Raw genomic sequence first — 17,909 nt, forward strand, 5'->3', positions numbered from 1 at the left:
AAAGCAGTGTGTAGAGGGAAATTTATAGAACTAAATGCCCACAAGAGAAAGCAGGAAAGATCCAAAATTGACACCCTAACATCACAATTAAAAGAACTAGAAAAGCAAGAGCAAACACATTCAAAAGCTAGCAGAAGGCAAGAAATAACTAAAATCAGAGCAGAACTGAAGGAAATAGTGACACAAAAAACCCTTCATAAAATTAATGAATCCAGGAGCTGGTTTTTTGAAACGATCAACAAAATTGATACACCGCTAGCAATAAAGAAAAAAAGAAGAGTCAAATAGATGCAATAAAAAATGATAAAGGGGATATCACCACTGATCCCACAGAAATACAAACTACCATCAGAGAATACTACAAACACCTCTATGCAAATAAACTAGAAAATCTAGAAGAAATGGATAAATTCCTCAACACATACACCCTCTCAAGACTAAACCAGGAAGAAGTTGAATCTCTGAATAGACCAATAACAGGAGCTGAAATTGTGGCAGTAATCAATAGCTTACCAACCAAAAAATGTCCACGACCAGATGGATTCACAGCCGAATTCTACCAGAGGTACAAGGGGGAACTGGTACCATTCCTTCTGAAACTATTCCAATCAATAGCAAAAGAGGGAATCCTCCCTAACTCATTTTATGAGGCCAGCATCATCCTGATACCAAAGCCTGGCAGAGACACAACAAAAAAAGAGAATTTTAGACCAATATCCTTGATGAACATTGATGCAAAAATCCTCAATAAAATACTGGCAAACAGAATCCAGTAGCACATCAAAAAGCTTGTCCACCATGATCAAGTGGGCTTCATCCCTGGGATGCAAGGCTGGTTCAATATACGCAAATCAATAAATGTAATCCAGCATATAAACAGAACCAAAGACAACAACCACATGATTATCTCAATAGATGCAGAAAAGGCCTTTGACAAAATTCAACAACCCTTCATGCTAAAAACTCTCAATAAATTAGGTATTGATAGGACGTATCTCAAAATAATAAGAGCTATCTATAACAAACCCACAGCCAATATCATACTGAATGGGCAAAAACTGGAAGCATTCCCTTTGAAAACTGGCAGAAGACAGGGATGCCCTGTCTCACCACTTCTATTCAACATAGTGTTGGAAGTTCTGGCCAGGGCAATTAGGCAGGAGAAGGAAATCAAGGGTATTCAATTAGGAAAAGAGGAAGTCAAATTGTCCCTGTTTGCAGATGACATGATAGTATATCTAGAAAACCCCATTGTCTCAGCCCCAAATCTCCTTAAGCTGATAAGCAACTTCAGCAAAGTCTCAGGATACAAAATCAATGTACAAAAATCACAAGCATTCTTATACACCAATAACAGACAAACAGCCAAATCATGAGTGAACTCCCATTCACAATTGCTTCAAAGAGAATAAAATACCTAGGAATCCAACTTACAAGGGATGTGAAGGACCTCTTCAAGGAGAACTACAGACCACTGCTCAAGGAAATAAAAGAGGATACAAACAAATGGAAGAACATTCCATGCTCATGGGTAGGAAGAATCAATATCGTGAAAATGGCCATACTGCCCAAGGTAATTTACAGATTCAATGCCATCCCCATCAAGCTACCAATGACTTTCTTCACAGAATTGGAAAAACCTACTTTAAAGTTCATATGGAACCAAAAAAGAGCCCACATCGCCAAGTCAATCCTAAGCCAAAAGAACAAAGCTGGAGGCATCACACTACCTGACTTCAAACTATACTACAAGGCTACAGTAACCAAAACAGCATGGTACTGGTACCAAAACAGAGATATAGATCAATGGAACAGAGCAGAGCTGTCAGAAATAATGCCACATATCTACAACTATCTGATCTTTGACAAACCTGAGAAAAACAAGAAATGGGGAAAGGATTCCCTATTTAATAAATGTTGCTGGGAAAACTGGCTAGCCATATGTAGAAAACTGAAACTGGATCCCTTCCTTACACCTTATACAAAAATCAATTCAAGATGGATTAAAGACTTAAATGTTAGACCTAAAACCATAAAAACCCTAGAAGAAAACCTAGGCAATACCATTCAGGACACAGGCATGGGCAAGGACTTCATGTCTAAAACACCAAAAGCAATGGCAACAAAAGCCAAAATTGACAAATGGGATCTAATTAAACTAAAGAGCTTCTGTACAGCAAAAAAAAAAAAAAAAGAAAAAAAAAAGAAACTACCCTCAGGGTGAATAGGCAACCTACAGAATGGGAGAAAATTTTTGCAAAGTACTCATCTGACAAAGGGCTAATATCCAGAATCTACAATGAACTCAAACAAATTTACAAGAAAAAAACAAACAACCCCATCAAAAAGTGGGCGAAGGACATGAACAGACACTTCTCAAAAGAAGACATTTATGCAGCCAAAAAACACAGGAAAAAATGCTCACCATCACTGGCCATCAGAGAAATGCAAATCAAAACCACAATGAGATACCATCTCACACCAGTTAGAATGGCAATCATTAAAAAGTCAGGAAACAACAGGTGCTGGAGAGGATGTGGAGAAATAGGAACACTTTTACACTGTTGGTGGGACTGTAAACTAGTTCAGCCCTTGTGGAAGTCAGTGTGGCGATTCCTCGGGGATCTAGAACTAGAAATTCCATTTGACCCAGCCATCCCATTACTGGGTATATACCCAAGGGACCATAAATCATGCTGCTATAAAGACACATGCACACGTATGTTTATTGCGGCATTATTCACAATAGCAAAGACTTGGAACCAACCCAAATATCCAACAATGATAGACTGGATTAAGAAAATGTGGCACATATACACCATGGAATACTATGCAGCCATAAAAAATGATGAGTTCATGTCCTTTGTAGGGACATGGATGAAATTGGAAATCATCATTCTCAGTAAACTATTGCAAGAACAAAAAACCAAACACCGCATATTCTCACTCATAGGTGGGAATTGAACAATGAGAACACATGGACACAGGAAGGGGAACATCACACTTTGGGGACTGTTGTGGGGTGGGGGGAGGCTGGAGGGATAGCATTGGGAGATATACCTAATGCTAGATGACGAGTTAGTGGGTGCAGCGCACCAGCATGGCACATGTATACATATGTAACTAACCTGCACATTGCGCACATGTACCATAAAACCTAAAGTAGAATAATAATAAATTTTAAAAAAAGCAAACAGGCTACAAACCAGCTATGCTAAACTTCAAATACCTAAATACTGAGCAGAGTTTAGAAAAATTGTAAAATAATAACTATATATAACATTATCTTTGAAAATGTTTAGTCACTTGGTACGTGATTAGGAATTTTTAGAGTAGTCATTTTTTGCCTGTTTCTCAAAATAAAAATACTCCAACATATTATTCCAGAAATTCCAGAAAAGGCATTGTCCCAATTTGGTTTATTCAAAGAATGTTTCATTCAAATATAAAAATTTCTCTTTGAGCCAATAGTCCCCCAACTATATTGGCCCCAAATGCCTCCTGTTTCTTAACAAAAAGGAATCATCAAACTGTTTTCCCAAACAAACAACAGCCAAAGGGAATACCTGTACTGAGAAAAATTCATGTATTGTCCTGAAACTAAGTACAGTCAACTTACAAAATAGAAATCTGTTCTCATATGCCATGTGTATTGAAACAAAAAAAAAGAGAATAAGGTAGAAGAGAGTATACTAGAAATGCTGGGAGACGTGAAATCAGAAGTCTGTATTTAGTCTGGACTTTAAGAGACTGTGTAACTTGAAGTAAATAGTTAACTACCATTTGCCCCACTTTCCTATGCATGCAATGAATATATATGGATGATCTATTATATGCTGCTTCACTTTACAAATTAAATAAGAAAAAGTGTTTCTCAAAGAAGGCTTAATGCCTAGTGTTTGCAAATACAAAGTGGGTAGTATAGTCTTCATGGAATCTTCCCTCTCTGGCATTTAATGGAGATGTATTCTTGCCCAGTGGAAGATGAAACTGTGGGAATAGGAACACATTGCCTGATACATGCTTCCAATGGCAAGTGGTGATAAGTTTCTCCTACAGTGACACAGTGTAACCACAGTGTTACCTGATTCAATCATTAGCACAGCATTCATCTTTTTTCAGAGGAAAAAAAAATGGTAAAAAGAAATGATTACAAAAATAACCAAAGACAAATTCTTCCCTAATGTTATTACGATACAGTAAAAAAAAGGTGAGTAAAAATGATGAGAAAAGGAAGAAGGTGTACTCTATTAAGAGTGGGAATTGCACTCACTTCAGCAGCACATATACTAAAAGTGGGAATTAATTATTGAGAGAACATTCAAATCTCCTTACCATAGTAATAAAGAAATAGGATAAGAAGACTGCTACTAAAACTACTGTAATCTCCCTGTCCTACAACTATATAAACGGAAAGGTACTGTTACTGATTAAAACTTTCTCCTACTAAGGGTTTTTCTCAGAGCAAGTTGAACATCTTTGTTCCTTAAGCTATAAATTAAGGGATTCATTAAAGGAACTGTATTGGTATAAAAGACAGAAAAGATTTTTCCCTCATCCATTGACCCAGCAGAAGATGATTTGAAATACACAAATGCACTTGACCCAAAGAACAGAGAAACAGCAATTATGTGGGAACTGCAGGTGCTGAAGGCTTTAGACCTGCCCTCAGTGGAAGTGATTTGAAGGATGCTGGAAAAAATGAAGCCATAAGAGATAAAGATGGTAACAGTGGGCACAATGATGTTGATGCCCACCACAATGAAAACCACCAGCTCACTGATGTACGTGCTGGTGCAGGAGAGCTGGAGCAGAGGGAGGATGTCACAGAAGTAGTGATTGATGGTGTTTGCCTCACAGAAGGTCAGTCTCAGCATGCATCCAGTGTGGGTCATGGCCCCAGAAAAGGACAGGAAGTAGGAACCAAACATAAGGCTGGAGCACACTGTAGGAGACATGGCAATGTTATACAGAAGTGGGTTACAGATGGCCACATAGCGATCATAGGCCATTGATGTCAGCACATAACATTCAGAAATGGCAAAGAAACAGAAAAAGAAAAGTTGGGTCATGCACCCCTTGTAGGAGATAACATTCTTCTCTGATAAGAAGTTCATTAGCATTTTGGGTGTAAACACAGAAGAATAATAGAGATCTATGAAGGACAAGTTAAAGAGAAAAAAGTACATGGGGGTGTGAAGGTGTGAATTCAGCCCAATTAGAGTTACCAAGCCCAAATTTCCTGTCAGAGTGATCACATACATTATTAGAAACAGTAAAAACAGGGAAATTTGGAGATCTGGCTGGTCTGTTAACCCCACCAAAATGAATTCAGTCACCAAAGAGCCATTTCCAGGATTCATTCTTCTCCAAGAGAATCTGTGGACACAGGAGAAAAGGGTTGCATTAGAGGACAACACAGTTTTTCTCACAATATTTTCTCCCACAACATGGGATATTGCTGGGATTGTTTGAAACTAGCCCAACCTGGACCCACAGAATCTGGCTTTACCACTGTCATGAGACTGAATGGCACTGGCTTTCTCTTGTCAGAGCCTTACTAAGATAAATATAGCAAAGAGTCACCTGAAGTAACCCTACAGAAAGAGGGCCAGTGCTGCCATATGCAAACAAGACTGCAAGACTGCTGGAAATAATATGGGGAAGAGAGAAGGGTGGATCCCAACAGAATTGTCCTTCCCTCATTTCTTCATTTCTTCATTCACTTGAGTTCTTCCCTCACCAGTAAAATTAGAGGCAGGGGTGTCAGCAACCTGGTGCCAGTCTCTAATATGACTCAGGTTGGGGTGAACAAGGTACATTGTTTCTACTCCAAAAGAAAAGCAACAGAACCCAGAAATGGTTAAGTTACTGCCCCAAGTCACAGAAAAAAGTCATGAATCTCAAAAAGTGAGAACCCAATTCATAGAAACTATTGACCGAAACTTGTCATTCTCTGAGTTCCTTATGTCCATGAACATTCTCAGCTCCCATCTTGAACAGATACTTCTGCCAGTTGCATTTGAGTCTCATGGTGGAAAATAAAGTAGAATGTCTTAGATCCCTGGAATTCCACCTCAAAGCAAGTAAGACATTAATATAAAGGGAATTAGGAAACTCACCCTTCTTATGCCTGAAAAATTTTGTGTTGTCTTATTGTTTCCTTACCCTTGTGGTTCTGGAAGGGCAGTGTCAAGCTCTAAGGCTTTGTTTTCTCTAAGATGCAACCCAGACATTTCCAATAGTTCCTGAAAATATTCCTGATATATACATCATAATTTATTATTTTAATTTTGGTTTCTCTCAAGCAGCAGGCAAAAAAAAAATCTTTAATAATGATAAGCAAAAATAATATTATCACAGTTGCCACACCAGAAGATTTACTGTGAGTTTAATGACACAGTGTACTGGGTTATAAGCAGGATAGAAGCTTGCCTAGTCTCTTCCCCTGGGAACAGATTCTAAGAGTAATAGGGAAATAAGGGGGTTGTATTTATACTCTGGAGCATAATCTATCTTTAGTTCTTTAGGGACTCAGTATTTTGCTCAAGTTTTTCCTTCACTCTAGGGATTTTACATCCACCAAGGCAGAGCCAGAAATAAACTCTCATTTCTCAGTCAGCAAGATGGTATAACAGGAAGGTCTCAATTCTCCTTCCCCCATGGACAAAGTAATTCTGCACAATTCACGGACAGATTCCATTTGTGAAACTTCTAAACCTAGTTATAATATCCCTACACCCCACTATAGCATAAAACCAGCCAAACTGATTTTGATGGAACATTTGCATTATTCTTTGGCTATAAACCCTGTTCCTGGCAGAACACCATGCAACCAGGCAAAACATTTTCCTTGGGAAGGGCATTGAGATACACTGTACATCCAGTACCAACATTTTCTGCAAGTTATCCAGAGGACTGGCTTCTATTTAGCCTGTCTCACAGCACTGACAGGACACAGGACATGGCCTGCTCTGACCAGCAGAGATCAGTGAGAACAGAAGGCAATTTAGACTAACATACACTGTAGCTACCCCCTCAGCTCAGAACAGAGATTAGACTTAAAAAAGAAAACTCTCCCAGCTTCTTCCTAGTGAAGTAAAGAGATGGACTTCACTTGCAAAAGCCCCTCCTTTTCTGGGGCTATCCAGACGACAGGCTACTGTCCAGGAAATCTCAAATTGTTTACAGGACATGGAACACAACACACTATAGCATCCTGGGTCCAATGAGAACAGATTTGGCGGTTTTGTCTAATAATCTCCATGGCCCCTCCCCAAGGATCAACACAGACAATATTAGCAGTTTAAAAACTCCAGCTCTCAGCATTTCCCTAAGAAAGAGGTGAATCTGAAGTCCAATGATCCAACTTATCTTGGGGCTACCTGATCAATTGGCTTCTGCCTCACTTCTTTCACAGCACTGGCCGGACCTGTGACACTCTGGACACCTGGCAGCTACTATGAACAAAGATAACTGGCTAATTCTACCAAACATTCAAAGAATTCATGCCAATCCTTCTCAAATTCTTCCAAAAAAATTTGAAGTGGAAGAAACACTCCCAAATTTAATTTATGAGTCCAGCATTACCCTCATACCAAAGGCAGACAAAAACATCACAAGAAGTCATCTCTCTTTTTTTTTTCTTGGTTAGTCTAACTTAGGGTTTCTCAATATTGTTTACTTTTCCTTTTCAAAAAACAAAACTTGTTTTTGTCAATTAGTTATTGTTTTTCTGTTATCTATTTGACTTGTTTTTTGTCAAATATTTATTATTTTCTTCCTTCTTCTAATTTGGGGTTAAACAATCTTATTTTCTCCTTTTTTTTTCTTAGTTCCTTGAAGTACAAGATTAGATTGCTAATTTGATATCTTTTTAATTTTTTAGTGTAGGTGTTTTTTCCTATAAACTTCTCTGTAAGTACTGCTTTTGCTGCATCCCATAAGTTTTGGTGTTTTCATGTTTGTGTCTCTAGGTATTTTTAAATTCCCTTTTGATTTCCTCTTTGACTCAATGTTTAAGAGTATATTGTTTTATTATACATATTCCTGAATTTTCCCATTTTCTTACTGTAATTTATTCTTAGTTTGATTCCTTTGTGGTCGTAAAAGATACTTGGAATGATTTTGATCTTCTTACATTTCTCCAGACTTGATCTATGACCTAACATATGATTTGTCCTGCAGAGTGTTCTTTGTGCCCTTGAGAAGAATGTGTATTCTCTGCTGCTGGGTGGAAATTCTTTCTATATCTATTAGGTCCATTTGGTCTACAGTGCTATTCAGTTCTGCTATTTTCTTATTAACTTTCTGTCTGGATTATCCATCCATTATAGAGAATGAGGAATTGAAATTCTCTACTATTATCATATTGCTGTCTATTCCTCCCTTCAGATGTGTCAGTGTTTGCTTTACATATTTAGGTGCTTTAATGTTGGGTCCATGTATGTTTATAGATGTTACATCTTCTTGTTGAATAGGCCCTTTTATCATATATAATGACTTCTTTGACTTTTGTGACACTTTTTGACTAAAGTGTAATTTGTCAGATAGAAGTACAGCCACCCCTGCTCTCTGGTTACTATTTAAATAAAATATCTTTCTCCACCCCTAAATTTTCAGCCTTTGTGTCCTTAAATCTAAAGTGAGTCTCTTATAGATAGCATGTAATTAAGTCTCGCTTTTTTAAATCCATCTAGCCACTCTGTATCTTTTGATTTGGGAATTTAGTTCATTTACATTAATTATTGACAGATTAGGACATACTCTTTCTTGCCTTTGTTTATTGTTTTCTGTCCATTCTGTGTTTCTCTTGTTTCTCTCTTCTTCTCTTGTGTTTCTTTGAGATTTGATTTTTTTTGTAGTGATGTGCTTTATTTTAATTTTTTATGAATCTACTGTATATTTTACAGGGCTCTCATCAAACATTTTATAGTTACTGCAGTCTGTTTTAAGCTAATAACAACTTGAATTTCATGCATACTCTACACTTTGCCATCCCCCACACACAAACACTATGTTATTGCCATCCGATTTTATTTCTTTCTATATTGTGTTTGCATGAAGAACTGTATGTTGTTATAGCTGTTCTTACTACTTGTGTCTTCTGTTTTATATAGTAGTGCTGAAAGTGATTTATATGTCACCACTAAAGTTTTACAATACTTTTTTTTCTTTATATTTGTATTTAGCAGTTAGATTTTTACTTTGTTTATCATCATTTTCTTTCAACTTGAAGAATATTTAGCACTCTTTAGCAGGTGTAGTGGTGACAAACTCCCTCAGTTTTTGTTTGTCTAGAGGGTATCTCCAATTCATCATTAAAGGACAACTTCCCTGAGTAAGTCATTCTTTGTTAATATTTTCTTTGACTATATCATCCAGCTCTCTCTTAACCTGCAAAGTTTCTATTAAGAAAATTGCCAGTAGTCTTGTGGAGCCTTCCTTGAATGTGGCAAATGACTTTCTCTTGCTTTTTTCAAAATTCTTTGCCTTTGATTTTTTAAATTTTATTTTATCTTAAGTTCAGGGATACATGTGCAAGATTGTCAAGTTTGTTATGTAGGTAAACGTGTGCCATGGTGATTTGCTGCATCTATCAGGAAACAACAGATGTTGGAGAGGACGTGGAGAAATAGGAAGGCTTTTACACTGCTGGTGGGAGTGTAAATTAGTTCAACCATTGTGGAAGACAGTGTGATGATTCCTCAAGGATCTAGAACCAGAAATAACATTTGACCCAGCAATCCCGTTACTGGGTATATATTCAAAGGATTATAAATCATTCTACTATAAAGACAAATGCACACGTATATTTATTGTGGCACTATGCACAATAGCAAAGACTTGGAACCAATGCAAATGCCCATCAATAATAGACTGGATAAAGAAAATGTGGTACATATACACCATGGAATACTATGCAGCCATGAAAAAGCATGAGCTCATGTCCTTTGCGGGGACATGGATGAAGGTGGAAACCATCATTCTCAGCAAACTAACACAAGAACAGAAAACCAAAACCCACATGTTCTCACTCATAAGTGGGAGCTGAACAATGTGAACACATGGACACAGGGAGGGGAACATCACACACTAGGGCCTGTCACGGGGTTGGGGGCTAGGAAAGGGATAGCATTAGGTGAAATACCTAATGTAGATGATGGGTTGATAGGCGCAGCAAACCACCATGGCACCTGTATGCCTATGGAACAAACCTGCACGTTCTGCACATGAACCCCAGAACTTAAAGTATAATTTAAAAAATCAAGTATATTGATACTGGGGTCAGGGGATGAGATATGAATGTTGTCTTAAAATCAAAAGTCAAGGATTTAGCAATGCCTACCATCTAAAAAAAGAAAAGTCAACAAACCACATGATAAGTTTCACAATTACTAAATATTGAGTGGAGACTTTAAAAATAGTAAAATAATAAATGCTATTATAATTATTCTTCAAATGTTTAAATTTTTACTTGATAAATCAGATTAAGAATTTTGAGAGTGGTTGGTCATCTTTAGGCCTATTTTCTCAAAGGAAGAATAATCCAACATCCTATTATTTCAAAAACATTGTCAGCTGATGTTTCCTTCAAATTGTTATTAATCTCCCAGCAGTAATTTGAGGGTTTTGTATCTTAAAATTCATAAGGTAGTAGTATATGAAAGCCAATAAAAATGGGTATGACCATTTTGTCCCTGGGCCATCAAGACCTGTGGTTTTAATCTTTCTTTAATATCAAATAACTTAAGCTTTCATCCCATCCAGAGAAATTTTTTATCTCCATAATTTTTCTAGAGCCTTCCAGAAAAGGGAGGAGAGTCATAGGAAGGGGATTTCATTCATTCATCATTTTTCTTTCCAGATTCCTTCCTTCTAACTTGAGTTTCAATTACCCCTCACTGTACTAGCTCCTAAAATTATGGTCCTCTCTCTATATGGCTTACCACAAATGTACCATAACTCTTCTAACATTTGCCCAAATACTTTTAATGTATTGTCATTGTGGATGGTAAATTTTATCAAAGATTTAATGAACAGTGTACAACAATTACAGTGCTCTGCAGGACAGATACAAATTCAGATTGCAATGTGGTATGTGAAGCATCTTTGATAGTTCCTTACGAAGGGAACTGTTGTTCAACTGCCATTTGTCTCTTTGGGTCTTGGCCTAAATGTCATGTTGCTGGGCTCCTTTCTCTCCCTGATCCTGTTCTCTGAATTACAAGACCTTGAAAACATCTCAATTTTTTTTAATGTTGTAGAAAAATTCAGCTCCCTAGTTGAAGCAGTCATCTTCCAACTATCCTAGCCTCAAAGGCCAGATCTGTCCCAATAACAAGAATCATCCAGTTGTTGTTTTTCTAAACAAAAGATAAAGCAGCAACCACTTGGAGAAAGATTTATGTATCATCCAGAGAGAAAGCACATTCAAATTTTTAAAATAGAAATATTTTTCATACTTATATTTACTGAAATAAAAATAATAAAATGAAGTAGACCAAAAGCATACTTGAGAGAGCAGTAGACTTGAAATTAGGAATAAATAGTATATTCTAGGCTTTTTTATTATGAAACTCTGTAAATCTGTACATTTAAGTAAGTTATTAACTTCTCTGAGCATCAGTATCCTCTTCATACAATAAAAACATATTAACAATTGAGTTTGTGCTGTTTGGGTATACAAAGGTAAATAAGAAATATCTACCAAAAGAAGGTAAATGCATAGTGTGCAGCTGCAAAACAGGTTATATTGGATGATCACTATGGAGTCTTTTAAATCTGTGGCACTGGCTTTTGAAGGGAACACATTCCTGCCAGTGGATGATGTACAAGCAGAAGTAAAATAAAATGATCTGATTCAATCTTCCAGTGGGATATTATAAGTAGAAAATAAGAAACCACACACCAATGAATTAAATTCTCACATGTACCCTGAAAATACATACATCCATTATGTACCAATGCAATAATAACATTTTTAAAAAGAAAACCCATGCCCAGTGAGTGGCACAGTGTCACCCTAGTTCTACTTTACCGGATTCTTTGCATAACAATTCATCTTTCACCAGAAGAGAAAGGAAGTCCATAATGAAAAAGAAAAAACACAGAAATAAATTTCTTCCTTAATGTTATCCCTAAACTGAAAACATGGTGAAAAGATTTTTTTAAAATAGTGAAAATTATAGAGAAAAGAAGAAATCTATTCCAAAAAAATTGTAAGCAATTTAAATTTAAAGAAGACTCAAATTTTTTTTACCATGGTAGAAAGAAATAGGATAAGAAGGCTGCTGCTGTAATATTATAATTAAATAAACAGAATATCCCTGTCTTGTGACTGTACACACAGACACATACTATTACTTATCAAAGTTTCCTACTACTCAGGGCTTTTCTTAGGGCAAATTTAACATCTTTGTTCCTCAGGCTGTAGATTAAGGGATTCAACATGGGAACTACATTTGTATAAAAGACAGAAGATAATTTTCTCTCATCCATGGACCCAGCAGAAGATGGTTTGAGATACATAAATGCACCTGATCCAAAGAACAGAGAAACAGCAATTATGTGGGAACTGCAAGTGCTGAAAGCTTTGGACCTGCCCTCCTTGGAACTGATATGGAGGATGCTGGAGAGGATAAAACCATAAGAGATAAAGATGGTAACAGTGGGCACAATGATGTTGATGCCCACCACAATGAAAACCACCAGCTCATTGATGTAGGTGCTGGTGCAGGAGAGCTGGAGCAGAGGGAGAATGTCACAGAAGTAGTGATCGATGGTGTTCGCATCACAGAAAGTCAGTCTCAGCATGCATCCAGTGTGGGCCATGGCACCAGAAAAGGCCATCAAATAGGAACCAAACATAAGACTGGAGCACACTGTAGGAGACATGGCAATGTGATACAGAAGTGGGTTACAGATGGCAACATAGCGATCGTACACCATTGACGTCAGCACATAACATTCAGAAATGACAAAAAAAAAACCAGAAAAAGAAAAGTTGGGTCATGCACCCCTTGAAGGAGATAATATTCTTCTCCAAAATAAGGTTTATCAGCATTTTGGGTGTAAACACAGAAGAATAACAGAGATCTATGAAGGACAAGTTAAAGAGGAAAAAGTACATGGGGGTATGAAGGTTTGAGTTCAGCCCAATTAGAGTTACCAAGCCCAAGTTTCCCAACAGAGTGACCACATAGATTACCAGAAACAGGAAGAACAGAGGGGATTGGAGATCTGGCTGATGATGTGTTAATCCCACCAGAATGAATTCAGTCACGAAAGAGCCATTTCCAGGTGCCATTCTTCTTTAAGGGAATCTCTGGAAACGGGAAAAAAACAAAAAGGTTGCATTAGAGGACAACCCAGCTCTTTCCACAGTGGATCTGCCTGACACTAGCCTAACCTGTACCCTCAGAATCTGCCTTTACAGAGCACCACCAATTAACCCTAGAGAACGAAGGCCAGTTCTGCCATATACAAACATGACTGCTGGAAATAACAAGGGATAAGGGAGATGGGTGGACCAGGACAGAATTGGTTTTTTCCCATCTCATCATTTCTTCATTCACTTGAGCCCTCCCCTCAAGAGTAAAATTGGTGGCAGAGGCCTAAGCAACTGACATTGGCTTCTAATGAAATTAGTCTGAAGCAGTGAAAACCAAAACATTGTTTCCAATCCACTGGTAGGGGACCAGAGTCTAGGAGAGGTTACATTATTGTCTCAAGTCACAGTGAAAAAGTTATAAATCTAGGACAGAGAGGGCTCTATCCATGGAAAGGGAATTTACTCAGTAAATACTGCAACCGCTGAGCCTACTAGTGTTGCTGAACATTCTCTGCTCCCCCTTCAAACACATTTTCCAATTTCACTTGAGTTTCAGGATTGCTCAAAATGAGGGGAAATGGTGTATCTTAGATCCCTGGACTTCCATCTCAATAAAAGAAAACACTAATGTAAATAGAATTCAGAAACTCACCATTCTTAGTCCAGAATACCTTGATGCTTCTTTCACTTTCTTATTTCCCTGTGATCCTGGAAAAGTAATTTCAGGTGTCCAGGTTTTTGTTCCTTTGATTCTAAGAACATACAGTCCAGACTTAATTTCTTGTATGTCTTTATTTGTGATTATGACTTTGATTCCCCTCAAGCAGTAGAGAAAAATGAAGTCTTCATTACTACCCGTTTAGTCACTTGCTAAGACATAGAAGATTTAATATTAGTTTAATGATATAATGTGCTTGGTTATAAAAAGGGTAGAAGCTTACTCAGCCCCCTCCCCAGGGTAGAGATTCTGGGTATAATAGAAAATAATGGAACTGTATTTACACCCTGCATCATGATCTGTCTTTACTTCCTTAGGGATTCAATATTTTTACTCAAGTTTTCCCCTCCCTCTAGGGCTCCTACGTACCTCAAAGCAGAGCCAGAAATAAACTCCCACATCCCTACCGCCTTGATCTCTGAAGGGAAATCATTGTTTTGGTTTTTTTCTCTCTTTCTTCCTTGTGGGAACTCTCCCACAAGGTCTACTTCGAGACTTCGTGTTTTTATGTAAAAATTTTGAAGGACCGCAGTAACTCACTTCACGTATTGTCTCTCCTAGGACATCACCAAAATAACTTTGAATGGCTTACATCGCTTCTAAAGAAGGTTTTTACTTTCTCAGGTTTATAGTTTCTGAAATAGGGATACTAATAATAATATCTCATTCACTGGTGGCAATTAAATGAAATAAGTACAATGGTAAAAACAGCCCCTGGCACATGGTAAATAATCAGTAAATGTCAACTATTATTATTTCTGTTCTCATAACTTCTGGCAGATTCTCCACAGGATTTTTCCCCTTGAATTTTTGTTTTCCTCTAAAAACTATAAGTTCTGTAAAGACAAAGATCACTTCAGACTTGTTTGCTACTTTGCTCCTAATGCTAAGTGCAGAGAAGAGTACATAGCAGCCCTTCTTTAAAATTATGAAAACTATGTTATCTGGCTGAAAGTCTTCAGAATCGAACTTCCATGGTTCTCAGATGCTTAGAGGCTACAAACACAATGACCTCCATGCCTTTCTCTCAGCCACCTCACAAGTTCAGACACTCCGTAGGTTTTAACGGAACTGTACTATTGAATTGTAGTAACTTCTAACTGTTATTCTAGCATTTTTCCACATAGTTCCTCTTGTTTAGCCACCTATTCTGTTGCTAAAATAAGCTCTGGAAGTGCAGTTCTGCCTTCCCTAGTTTTAGAACTTCCAATGGCTCTCCATTACCCACTGAACAATTGAAGCTATAATAAAAGTGTAAGTTTCAAAACTATTATTCAGTCTCAGTTAAAATTAGCAAGGATTTGAGTCAGACAGATTATAGCTGATGAGAAGCCATGAAAGAACTATTCTGATAAACTGAAGTATTTTGAGCACATTTGGTATTGTATAATTTCTTATTTTTCTCAACAAACATGGGGAAAGGATATTGGACAATGTTTGTTTCAGAGTCTGTAAGAGTGTACAAAAAAACAAAAAACACTAGCCAGGGGAGATTACATTTAAAATTTAAGTTTAAATCTTCACAAGCTCTCCTTCTCATCATAATAAATTATAGTGTTTTCTCTTCAATGTTTACCTAAAACAATTAAGAATATACTCCAAGATGTTCATCTGTAAAAATGATGTGTTTTATTCACTTTCTAAGAAATATAACTTTCAACCCACGTTATCAGTTAGAAAAAAATTTGCTTCAAATTATAGAATCTCTTTAAAATAGGAGCTCATTTTGTTCACATAACAATAAATCTAGAGGCAGAGTGTCCCACTGTTGATTCAGCAACTAAACCCTCTCATCAAAGACCCATCCTCATCCATCCCACTGTCCTCAGTCTGCTGACCTTATTCCTCGGGATTTTCACTTTATGTTCACAAAACAGCTGTTATAGCTCCAAGAATCACCTGTATTCAAAGAAGAAAGCAAGAAAACAATGCAGAATAACTCTCCTCACATATCCCTCTCTTTTTATTTGGAGGTAAGTCTTCTCCAGAAGCCTAAAAATGACTTCCCTCTATGTCTTATCAGTCAGAAATAAGCCACACAGCCAACCTCGTTGCAGGGAGAACTGTCAAATGATTATCTCTTATTTTCAGCCACTATCATGAGAGAAATATTCTGGCATTAGAGAGAAGAGAAGGAACAATGTCTACTATAAGGCAAGACACCAACATCTTCTACCTCAGTCAGAAAGCTTGTGAAAGATGTTCGTATAGGAAATTGTGTTTATTCAATTTAACTATAGAGTATACTTGTTATTTGCTAAGTGAGATACTCTTTGAAGCTTTAAATCAAATCAGCTGCCCTAGCATATTCAAACAATTATAAAAACATATATGGGAAATATATGTATACATTGAGTTCATATTTACACACACAGTCCTTATGTAATTAAAAGAAAAAGGAAATCATTGTATTTGTATAGAGGGTTTTTTTATTAGTCAAAAAGCCACAGACTCTCTGACTGTTTTCAAACTCCTCAAAATATGGGTCATTCCCAAAGGACATTATCAAGAAAGTGAAAAATCCCACAGAATGGGAGAAATATTTGTGGATTATATAATCTTAAAAGACCTAGTATGCAGAATGCCTAAATAACACTTAAAACTCAATAATAAAAAGACAAAACACTCAATTTTAAAATGGGCAAATGATTTGAATAGACATTTCTCCAAAGAATATACACAAATGGCCAATAAATACATCAAAAGATGTTCAATATCATTGGTAATTAGGGAAATTCAAATCAAAACCACAGTGAAATATTACCTCACACACACAAAGATGGCTATAATTTTTTTTCTTTTATTACTATTATACTTTAAGTTTTAGGGTACATGTGCACAATGTTCAGGTTAGTTACATATGTATACATGTGCCATGCTGGTGTGCTGCACCCATTAACTCGTCATTTAGCATTAGGTATATCTCCTAAAGCTATCCCTCCCCCCTCCCCTGACCCCACAACAGTCCCCAGAGTGTGATGTTCCCCTTCCTGTGTCCATGTGTTCTCATTGTTCAGTTCCCACCTATGAGTGAGAATATGCGGTGTTTGGTTTTTTGTTCTTGCGATAGTTTGCTGAGAATGATGATTTCCAATTTCATCCATGTCCCTACAAAGGATATGAACTCATCATTTTTTACGGCTGCATAGTATTCCATGGTGTATATGTGCCACATTTTCTTAATCCAGTCTATCATTGTTGGACATTTGGGTTGGTTCCAAGTCTTTGCTATTGTGAATAGTGCCGCAGTAAACATACGTGTGCATGTGTCTTTATAGCAGCATGATTTATGGTCCTTTGGGTATATACTCAGTAATGGGATGGCTGGGTCAAATGGAATTTCTAGTTCTAGATCCCCGAGGAATCGCCACACTGACTTCCACAAGGGTTGAACTAGTTTACAGTCCCACCAACAGTGTAAAAGTGTTCCTATTTCTCCACATCCTCTCCAGCACCTGTTGTTTCCTGACTTTTTAATGATTGCCATTCTAACTGGTGTGAGATGGTATCTCATTGTTGTTTTGATTTGCATTTCTCTGATGGCCAGTGATGATGAGCATTTTTTCATGTGTCTTTTGGCTGCATAAATGTCTTCTTTTGAGAAGTGTCTGTTCATGTCCTTTGCCCACTTTTTGATGGGTTTGTTTGTTTTTTTCTTGTCAATTTGTTTGAGTTCATTGTAGATTCTGGATATTAGCCCTTTGTCAGATGAGTAGGTTGCGAAAATTTTCTCCCATTTTGTAGGTTGCCTGTTCACTCTGATGGTAGTTTCTTTTGCTGTGCAGAAGCTCTTTAGTTTAATTAGATCCCATTTGTCAATTTTGGCTTTTGTTGCCATTGCTTTTGGTGTTTTAGACA

The 17,909-nt window shown here is 37.1% G+C and overlaps 2 protein-coding genes across 2 annotated transcripts; both read right to left on the reverse strand.

The window, feature by feature from the left end:
- Positions 1-4,430: 4,430 nt before the first annotated feature.
- On the reverse strand, positions 4,431-15,953 carry LOC100447242 (olfactory receptor 8B3-like). The gene is made up of 4 exons (XM_009247197.3): positions 15,890-15,953; positions 13,986-14,085; positions 13,211-13,327; positions 4,431-5,379 (listed from the first exon to the last, which is right to left on the reverse strand). The coding sequence occupies exon 4, from the start codon at positions 5,361-5,363 to the stop codon at positions 4,431-4,433; it is 933 nt and encodes a 310-aa protein (XP_009245472.1). The 5' UTR covers positions 5,364-5,379; positions 13,211-13,327; positions 13,986-14,085; positions 15,890-15,953.
- LOC100452378 (olfactory receptor 8B3-like) lies at positions 12,370-13,309 on the reverse strand. The gene is given in 2 exon segments (XM_009247198.3): positions 12,370-12,990; positions 12,992-13,309. Coding segments are annotated over 2 exon segments (939 nt in total).
- Positions 15,954-17,909: the final 1,956 nt, after the last annotated feature.

This window comes from Pongo abelii, chromosome 9 (assembly GCF_028885655.2).
Source record: "Pongo abelii isolate AG06213 chromosome 9, NHGRI_mPonAbe1-v2.0_pri, whole genome shotgun sequence".
Classification (NCBI taxonomy): Eukaryota; Metazoa; Chordata; class Mammalia; order Primates; family Hominidae; genus Pongo; species Pongo abelii.